Source organism: Oncorhynchus mykiss, chromosome 18 (genome assembly GCF_057628025.1).
Source record: "Oncorhynchus mykiss isolate SJ-2025 chromosome 18, ASM5762802v1, whole genome shotgun sequence".
Lineage (NCBI taxonomy): Eukaryota > Metazoa > Chordata > Actinopteri > Salmoniformes > Salmonidae > Oncorhynchus > Oncorhynchus mykiss.
The window spans coordinates 35,274,154-35,284,916 of NC_143039.1; the positions used below are offsets into that span (position 1 = coordinate 35,274,154).

Below are 10,763 nucleotides of genomic sequence, written 5' to 3' on the forward strand. Positions count from 1 at the left end.
CCCATCTGAAGTTTGCACATGACCATCTGGATGATCCAGAGGAGGAATGGGAGAAGGTCATGTGGTCTGATGAGACAAAAATAGAGCTTTTTGTCTAAACTGCACTCGCCGTGTTTGGAGGAAGAAGAAGGATGAGTACAACCCCAAGAACACCCTCCCAACCATGAAGCATGGAGGTGGAAACATCATTCTTTGAGGATGCTTTTCTGCAAAGGGGACAGGACGACTGCACTGTATTGAGGGGAGAATGGATGGGGCCATGTATAGCGAGATCTTGGCCAACAACCTCCATCCCTCAGTAAGAGCATTGAAGATGGGTCGTGGCTGGGTCTTCCAGCATGACAACGACCCGAAACACACAGCCAGGGCAACTAAGGAGTGGCTCCGTAAGAAGCATCTCAAGGTCCTGGAGTGGCCTAGCCAGTCTCCAGACTTGAACCCAATAGAAAATCTTTGGAGGGAGCTGAAAGTCCATATTGCCCAGCGACAGCCACGAAACCTGAAGGATCTGGAGAAGGTCTGTATGGAGGAGTGAGCCAAAATCCCTGCTGCAGTGTGTGCAAACCTGGTCAAGAACTACAGGAAATTTATGATCTCTGTAATTGCAAACAAAGATTTCTGTACCAAATATTAAGTTCTGCTTTTCTGATGTATCAAATACTTATGTCATGCAATAAAATGCAAACTAATTACTTAAAAATCATACAATGTGATTTTCTGGATTTTTGTTTTAGATTCCGTCTCTCACAGTTGAAGTGTACCTATGATAAAAATGACAGACCTCTACATGCTTTGTAAGTAGGAAAACCTGCAAAATCGGCATTGTATCATACTTGTTCTCCCCACTGTATATATCATATCAAAAAAATTCAAGTGATATATTAGTATGGATTTTCCATATTAGTGCCATCACTAGATAATATACTATGGTAATATACCAAATATGTAACATTTACTGACATATTGCCATTATACGTCAAATCTTCACAATCACAAACGTCAATATGTGTGATGTATATATTTGACGCTTTTACGTTCATAAGTGACATTATTTGGACATTGTGTTGGAGGGTATCGTAGGCTCCCAGGCCAAATCCCATGGACACTCCTTCAGATAAATCAGAATTTAAAATAAATCACTGCTATGGAACTCGAGGCATTATCATTGAAAGGTTTCATCGACTTGTTGCTTTTGTGCCTGTCCATGGTATGTGCTGGTAATCCTGCGGACACTGGATATTGATCCACTCAATTTAAGAAAGGGCAAATATCCAGCAGCGTGCACTCAGTCCACATCAATGTCATCAATTAAACAAGTTCAAGAAGGATCAACATACTAAAACTCGGCTCCAAGGAGAAAAAAATATTTATTCCACTATGTCTATTTGAACTCCCTTGATTAAACACATTTCTAATATGAATCTATATTCCACGATGAGAGGGTGAGATGGGAAGACAAAGCTTATGAGTCACTCATTAGCGACAAGTGCAAGAACATTGCTCATAGTCATTACAGCTATATATACACTATCTGTCCACCAGATGAGTAGGCTAGTGGGAGAGCACTATGAGTAATAGGTTGTCGTCTTTTGTCAGCTAGCCCTCCCGATGGTTCAGTGAAACAAGTGACTAGGTTGGGTGTGCGTCCCAAATGGCACCCTGTTCCCTTTATAGTGCACTACCTTTAGTGCCATTTGGGACGTAACCTGAGACTGAGTAATAAAGACCTAAGTGGGAGAGAAAATAAGAAGCAAATAGATTAAAATAAATCCATATATTTTATGATTGCAATCCAGGTCTAAAGAGAAGTGGATATTTGTATGCTTCAATGTCTCAGCTGCAGTAGCCTTCCTGTGCGTATATTGTCATACTTCATTATCTCAGAGCCAAATTGGATCTGATTATAGCCGGCTTGAGTCACATTATCATTTGAGACATCAACGCATGTTGTATCGATTTAAACTGACAGACAGGAAATGTGCCATATTGGGGTTTGGGACCCACTTGCCAGGTCAACACATGTGCGGACAGTGTGAAAGACCTTAAAGTGGAACTGACAGTGTTTTAACTACTTTGAAGATATGAAACAAACAGACAATCATAATATCAGTCAAAAATATCAAATTCCCAGTTTATGGTTCAAAGCCAACTTGATGAGGTTTTACAAATAGTTTCTATTTCACTCAAAATTCCATGACGGCAAGGCATTGTTGGAAGAATAAATGGATGTGGTTCAATGCATGATTAATATCCTTTACCAATACATTTCTTGGTGGTCCAAAAGATATTGCTATCAGGTTGTAAATCACAGACGGCCTGGTACATTTTCTGCCTCCACCCATTTGGGATGCAGTGTTTCAGTTTCAGTGACCCAATATTTTGACAAAAACGGACAACTGTAAGGCTGGGAATGTCAAATACAATCAAACTAGCAAGGACAATGATCACAAGTTAGTCATAATGTGGCTAATAGGCTAGCGCATGTGTCAAGAAAGCCCACAGCCCATATAGGACACACAAGCGAGTATAAATGAGTTGAGACATCTACTTTTTATGAAATTATTGCCTGATGTGCCCTGAATCTGTGAATTCAACTTCAATTGTGCTGCTTTCATGTGTCCCGTTTACAACGTACAGCGGAGAGAAAGTGTAGGACTCATGCACCAGTCCTAGCTAGGCTACTAAAATGTTGCAGTCTGGCTTCGGTTTTTAAAGCTTGACAATGAATAACGAAAAAACAAAACCTGCAACAAAACACTGTGCAAAGGAGAAACATGTTGGCCAGTTCCAGAAACATTTGAGCAGTAGCCTAGGCTGGCTACTCAAATACAATACATTTTGAGTGCACCATACATTTGTTATGCTGCATTCAACAGCACTGGTGATTGATGCAGTGCAAAAAAAATGAAAGACATGTTTTAAGTTATAGCTAAGTTTTTGTTATAAGAGGACAATATAAAGGGACATATTTTTCGAATAAAACAATGGCCAGTTTGGGTCGCAGTTGCAAGTAGGCTACTGTGTGTCTGGCCCACAAATTCATTGTGTTTTTTCAATATGGCCTGTGCGCTGATTGAGTTTGACATCCCTGGGCTAGCGTATTTATTTATGTAGCTAAGTTAACTATTTATTTAGCAAGCTAAAAACACGGAGCCTAACGTTAGCTAGCTAGCTGCTAGGAGGATGTCATGTCGTTGGAGGAGTGAGTGAGTGACCAACTTTTTCCCTCGTGTCGTTTTTCGGTGACTACATCTAGGAGATGCAGGTGTCATTTGGTTAGATAGCAGGAAATGTGAATCACTTTGCTAGCTAGCTAGTTATGCTGCACTTGAATGACTGTTACCCACAGTTAGCATATCTCTTTGTCAATAAAATCTAATGTATCTGTTATTGTCCCAAAAAGTACAACTACACTCTTAGCATTTTTCCCCCTATCTACAACCTAAAAGGGCTCTTCGGCGGATCCCATAAGAGGATGCTTTGAATAACCCTTTTTGATTCCTTGTAGACACAAAGGGTTCTGCATGGAACCCAAAAGAGTTCTACCTGGAACCAAAAAAGGTTCTCCTGTGCCTATGGGGACAGCCAAAGAACCATTTCGTAATATTTTTTTCTAAGAGTGTACACTAAATCAAGCACAACTCGAACATTGTCATGCATATACTTGACCAGGGTCTGGATACAACACCTCATACAACAAAGATTATGTTTACATAATCTCATGACATTAAGTGAACATGTTTGGCCAATTGTAAAGAAGAAGCTGAGCTCCACACACTACAACACATTAGCACTGGTTTTCTTAAAACAATACGGGAGATTACATAAACCTGCGCGTTAAAATAAATCAGGATTCAAACAAAAAACCCACGAGATTTACGAGTAGATTAGTTGATGTCTCGTTGTTACCGTGTTTGACAGCTGCTTCTGGTTCTCTATTCCCACCACAATTAAATAATGACCTATAAGAGCATTGACAATCATAAGGCTTGTAGCCTAATGAATGAATGTAAAATACTTATTGTAATAATGGAGTCTATCATACAACTGTTTCATGTCAACATAATTATAATATAATTTGTGCAATTTTAATAAATTTCATTAGAATACAACGCCTTTTGATTAAAATAAATATTAACATAATCAGGATAGGCTTGATTTAAATTACAATTTTAAACATGGACAATGTTCAGAAATATTGTACTTTTCTCTCTTAAAATGTCCATAACCCTACTGTATTAAACCAAGTTAAAATTAATGGATTACATAAATTAGAAACAAATTTTAAAAAATTATACTCATGTACACCAACATGAGTTTTCAATACATAATGTGTATGGAAAAATGCCACTGTAGATTTGTCATGGTAAATGAGAAAATACTTTATTTCAGATGTATAGAATGATTCTCAAATACTGTAGATACAGCCATCCTTAGGCTGCTCAATTACCATCTTTGAAGTTAACAGCGACCCTGTTAACACCGAGGGAGTGGTAATATGATGGCTAATAATGGTTGCAACTGAGATCAGGTGTGTGGGTGATCTTAGCTCGTATTGATGGTTTAACGAGAGAACACCTGGCAGTAATACGGTGGCCAATAATGGTTAGAATTGGACCATTGCCTTTAAAGGGACAATCTCGGAATAAAACAACAACAGAGCTATATATCATCAATTTAAAGGCCCAAATGGGTGAACCAATCACAGAATGCCCCGTCATTTAAAATTGAAAAGAGAACGCAATCTTATAGGGGACCGCAAGATCATTTAGATCTGGATTAAGTTATCTGGAAAAAGTTGGGTTATACAATTTTGTAAATGTTTATTTATTTAACTCTAATGAAAGGCAGCATATCATTTAGCCAATAAGTGGTTTCATTGATGTCATTTTGGTAACACTTTATTTTATTAAGGGTCCATAATAAACCATTTATATGGCATTTATAAAAATTGTGTGATTAGTAAAGTCATTTTTCAGTCCCTAATCTAAAGTGAGCACTATTTATACTTTTTAAATACCTTATAAATGTTTTCAGAGACCAGTGTAATTTCCTACAAAAAGATACATGCCATTGGTAAACATTCCAGCAGTACCTGGTGTTGGATTCGAAATGTTGAACATTGAGATATTAAATAAATGATAGAGAAGAAGCATAGAATATTAGGAGTGAAAGAGACTGGGTTTTATGTCTGAAGTTAAGGGTTCTCTGTAGAAAGCCAGATGGTGTTGGAATGTGTTGGGGTACGGGAGGAGAGCACTGAATTGATACAGGAAAGGCAGATGGACATCTGTGGATTAGGTGAAGGAGGGGTTGAGGTCAGGAGGTGAGGTCAGATGCACCTGAAGGGAGTAATAAGGGTTTAATATCCTGTTACTCTTTTCCTGTAGAACCATAAGATGAAATGATTGGAGAGAAGGAGGAGTGTCTTAAGTGGGATATATATATCTGTGATGTGAGAAATGTTGGGTTGTTTGAATTACAGCTGTACAGAACCTTTGGACATAATTAAACTTTGTTAGCTTCTCTAGTGTCCATGTGTTATTTACTCTGAAAAATAAGAAACAAACACTGGTAAAAGAATAAGCACAAAAGACAGAATGTTTACAAACGTATGTGGACACCCCATCAAATTAGTGGATTCGGCTATTTCAGCTGCCTGGGTCAACTGTAAGTGCTCTTATTGTGAAGTGGAAATGTCTAAGAGCAACAATAGCTCAGCCACGAAGTGGTAGGCCACACAAGCTCACAGAACAGGACAGCAGAGTGCTGAAGCGTGTAACGCGTAAAAATCCTCTGTCCTCGGTTGCAACACTCACTACCGAGATCCAAACTGCCTCTGGAAGCGACGTCAGCACAATAACTGTTTGTGGAACCGCACCCAAGCCTAAGATCACCATGCGCAATGCCAAGCGTCAGCTGGAGTGATGTAAAGCTCACCGCCATTGGACTCTGGAGCAGTTGAAATGCAATTCTCTGGAATGATGAATCACGCTTCCCCATCTAGCAGTACGAAGGACGAATCTGGCTTTGGCGGATGCCAGGAGAACGCTACCTGCCCGAATGCATAGTGACAACTGTGCATTGGTGGAGTAGGAATAATGGTCTGGGGCTGTTTTTCATGGTTCGGGCTAGGCCCCTTAGTTCCAGTGAAGGGAAATCTTAATGCTTCAACATACAATGACATTCCATACGATTCTGTGCTTCCAACTTTGTGGCAAACAGTTTGGGGAAGGCCCTTTCCTGTTTCAGCATGACTATGCCCCAATGCACAAAGTGAGGTCCATACAGAAATGGTTTGTCGAGATCGATGTGGAAGAACTTGACTGGCCTGCACAGAGCCCTGACCTCAACCCCATCGAACACCTTTGGGATGAATTGGAACGCGGACTGCAAGTCATGCCTAATTGCCCAACATCAGTGTCCGACCTCTCTAATGCTCTTAGCAAACTGTATTTTCATGTTGCCTCCCAGTGAAACCGTAATACTTCCGTCATGACAAAATTTGGATGGGTATCAGATGCTGGTCTGTTTATATTTAAACAGTCACCAAACAATACATGCACTCTAATTAGCCATTATGCTCCAATATCTGTTTATGTTCTGATATTTCTTTTCTCCCACCTGGTTTTAATGACTGGTAGATTCTGGATCAAACACACAAAGCGGTTTGTTTTTATCCAGCTCTCACACTGCTACAGAATGTGGGCGGACAATAATATGGAGAGCAGCAGCCAGAGAGAAACAACTGTGGGTTTGGGACTGGTAAATTGGCAGATTCAAATGAATGGAATAAATCCACATTTCAGCACTCACAGATTCTGTGGCTAGGGAGAAACACGGCATAATATCTGTGATCTTAAGTCATCTTTGTCTAATCAAATTGCAGTGGTATTCCAAGTAAATAAAGGCTTTTCAAGAAGTTCCTCCCTCCGTTTGTCAAGAGTGCCTATATGGGAAAACTAAGATGAATTTTTAGAAATGTTTTCGTTTACTAAGTGGTGGCCATCATCCCAGTTATTTTCCCCCCTCCCTAAAACCACTTCTGTAGTTGTAGTTTTCATCCATGCTGTATCAAAAGTTGTCTCAAGAGCCCCCAATTAAACATTTGGGGGTGGATAATAAATCATTTGGATAAATATCAGAACACAATTTTTTTGCTGAAAGCATTACTCAATTCAGTAAATCTCATGTTGAACATTGACTGACAATGTGAGAAATGCAAGGAGTTCAGTGTGTCAAAGTGTACATGCAGCAGCACGACATCCAGTCTCTTTTACCAACTCCAATCTCTGAGTGAAGCCTGGGAGAATGTGGGCAGACGTGGAGCAGGCTAGAGTCTCAAAACACAACCCCTTTTCCAATACGCAGGAGGCAATAATAGGTAAAGTTATGGGATTTGGTCTCTCGAGAAAGGATGAAGTATGGTGGGTGGCTCTGCCATAAAGATCTGTCTGCATCCACCTGGAAACACGCTGGCCAATGGGGCTCTGGTAAAGCTAGGTAGACCAATCATCTGCTTAGTGGGTATCAATTACAGAAACACATACAAAAAAGTTGGTACATTTCCTATGCTGCCCAAAGAGTAAAATGATGTACGTAAGTCAGTGTTTGCCCACCTGCAGGGTTGTGTGTAGAGATGTTCTGATGACACTCAACTTTGACATCATACAGTAGGTACATCTGCTCCTGTGCTGTGAGGCCGACCTCTGGATGAACCTACGGAGTAGATTGCAGCATTGATTCAAAAAGTTGCCCCTTAGATGCTGATCTTGGGTCAGATTAGCATTTCCCCCACTAATGGTTAAGGTTAGGATTGGAGAGGGGAAGCTGATCCTAGATATGTACTTAGGGGAATCTTCACCCCAGAGATAATTTGGATCTTAAAGATGACAAGAGCAGAAATGGTAAAGTGGCTTTGATATGAAAAACTTTGATAAAAATCTAATGTCATAATTACAGTGACATTCATACTTCATAAATTAAAAATAAGTCATATACATCACAGTAAGCAATCGCCACATACACACATGCTGATGCACTGTGCTCATACTTCCACCTCATTTAAATGCATTCAAGGAGACAGTGGCTGTTGAGTACCAGTCAACAATTTATATGTAAACACTGACTGATGAGTATGGAAGCAGGCATGGCTAAATAACAATACATAACCAATTACATTTCCATATGAAATAGCACCAAAGGAAGAAACATAATGTGGGGAAAAGAAATCGTATGATGGCCACCACTTTGTAAATTAAAATATTTAGAAAAATCCATCTTAGTTTTCCCATTATTTACAGAATATATATTTTAAAAAGATAGACAGAGAGGAAATAGTAGAGGAATAGGGAATTGTGGATGTAAGAAAAAAGCAACCAAATTCATTATGCCAAGAACTTTGTCAACTAGACATAGGCTAATACTGTTTTGTCGCGGCATGGACTCTACAAGGTTTCAAAAGCGCTCCACAGGGATGCATCCCACAGTTGTGTCAAGTTGGCTGGATGTCCTTTTGGTGTTGGACCATTTTTGATACACAGGGGAAACTGTTGAGCGTGAAAAATCCAACAGCGTTGCAGTTCTTGAAACACTCAAACGGGCACATACTAGCATACCCAGTTGAAAGGCACTTCAATATTTTGTCTTGCCCATTCACCTTCTGAATGGCACACATACACAATCCATGTCTAAATTGTTTCATGGCTTAAAAGTCCTTCATTAACCTGTCTCCTCCCCTTCATCTATACTGATTGACATCAATAAGGGATCATAGCTTTCACCTTGATTCACCTGGTCAGTTTGTCGTGGAAAGAGAAGGTGTTCCTAATGTTTTGTGCACTCAGTGTATATCATCTAGCATCATGTTGCTGGTAGCCTATGTAAAATGGTCATGCAAATTCGGTATGTGTATGGTTTATTATATGAACAGTGTAGGCTCCTGTAACAAAACAGGGGTAAACCCTATGGATTCATTCCTCCACAAAAAAATACATAAACAATATCACTCGATTGGCTAGCCTTCTTACCTGTGCGTAAACGTGTAGGTAAACTGCATTCCAGCATAAAAGAAACTTCGCAAAGTTACTCAGAAGTATCGTATTCATTTTGAAGATAATTGGTGGACAGCGTTGCATACAGAGGTTTCGATAAACTCAAAAATCAGCTGTGTTTTTGAAGCACGCAGTAGTTCAGGTGTTGTGTCAAACTCGTGCTAGTCCGACTGTAGGTAGCCTAGCCCACTCTGTGTATTTCCATCCAACGCTCTTGGAAGTCTGTTGAAAGAGGATTTCAGGGGAAAGGGCGCAGAAATAGCGTAGCATTAGTCAGTGTTGATGTCTTCCGTATGAAATAAGGATGTACCATAAACTTGTTCAACAAGTTTACTGATCACTTGTGTACCTTAAAATATATAGGCTATATGACTGGCCATTCAGGATACTTGTGTCCTGTTGTAGTGTTTTCTCTGAAACACCATTTTAGTAGGCTAAGTTTGCTTTACAGAGACAATTTGGGCATGTTGTCTCGTCTAGGGGCCACGAACGTTAACTGCCATTAAAAAATATATTTGTTAAACACGAATGAATACTCATTACGGTCAAAAAGTCGCAAGAAAATTCCAACCATAATTATCCATAGGCTAGACGTATAAAATCGAGTTTGCTGCTGACACCTGACAACCCAAATAACTATTCTTCTCTACTGTAGCCTAGCCAACCTACCTATAACTGCATTTCTCGGCTGAGCGTGAGTAATGGTGCTATCTGTGGTGCTGAAATTTTGCGATGTGGGAAGAGATGTCGGCAGCGGTCTGCACGATTCAGTGTGTGTGTGTGTTCGGTCATGAGTGTCTTAAAAACGAATTTACATAAATTAAAAATAAATGCATTTTGGGAAAGTCATGAGTGTCTTAAAAACTAAATGACACAAATTAAAAATGAATGTTTTTGGAGAACAAATTGTTTGCAAACAATAATGTTCATGTAGAATCTTGATAAGACTCAGAGTTTGTCAGATTTGGTCAAATTTTCTGTGTGAACAGGTTACAGCGTTCAAAAATCTTGAAGCTACAGTCTGTGATTGAAAGTGCATGCTTTTTTTAATTTGATAAAGCCATTGATCCTTGACAAATATAACATAGAAATGCCTCATGAGTTTAGATCAACGGTGTTACCCCATCAGAACCCAAATTGTAAGCTTGTTTTACATTTTTTGTTGTTGTAAATAATGGATTAAACACTGTATAGCTTCAAAACATGGTTTAAACTATCATTTTGATCTCATGGATGGTCAGTCCTTGCATCCCTATCTCTGTCGAGATCATTTCCATGTAAAAAGACCCATGAGCACCCAAGACCTTACCCGACACACTAGACCCTCTACAATTCGCTGATCGCCCGACAGATCCACGAATGACGCAATCGCCATTGCACTAAACACTGCCCTATCCCAGCTGGACAAGAGAAATTCCTATGTAAGAATGCTGTTCATTGACTACAGCTCAGTCTTCAATACCATAGTGCCCTCCGAGCTCATCACTAAGCTAAGGGGCCCTGGGTCTGAACCCCTCCCTGTGCAACTGGGTCCTGGACTTCCTGATGGGCCGAACCCAAGTGGTAAAGGTAGACAACAACACCCCCGCCATGCTGATCCTCAAAACGGGGGCCCCACAAGGGTGCATGCTCAGCCCCTCCTGTACTGCCTATTCCCCCATGACTGCCTGGCCCCGGCCGTCTCTAACTCAGTCATCAAGTTTGCTGATG

At 40.0% G+C, this 10,763-nt stretch overlaps 1 protein-coding gene across 4 annotated transcripts in view; it reads right to left on the minus strand.

Moving 5' to 3' along the window:
• LOC110495945 (parathyroid hormone 2 receptor-like) overlaps positions 1–9,277 on the minus strand; it is a 34,418-nt gene extending 25,141 nt beyond the window's left edge. For 3 of the 4 annotated variants that reach the window (XM_036952456.2, XM_090208278.1, XM_021571487.3), the window contains exons 1-2: positions 9,030–9,277; positions 7,620–7,719 (exon numbers count right to left, since the gene is read on the minus strand). In XM_036952456.2, the coding sequence (XP_036808351.2) occupies positions 7,620–7,719; positions 9,030–9,137 (208 nt within the window). In that variant the 5' untranslated portion in view covers positions 9,138–9,277. The remainder of the gene's footprint in view (positions 1–7,619; positions 7,720–9,029) is intronic. The other variant, XM_021571490.3, reaches the window with a different exon arrangement.
• Between the last annotated feature and the right edge of the window lie 1,486 nt (positions 9,278–10,763).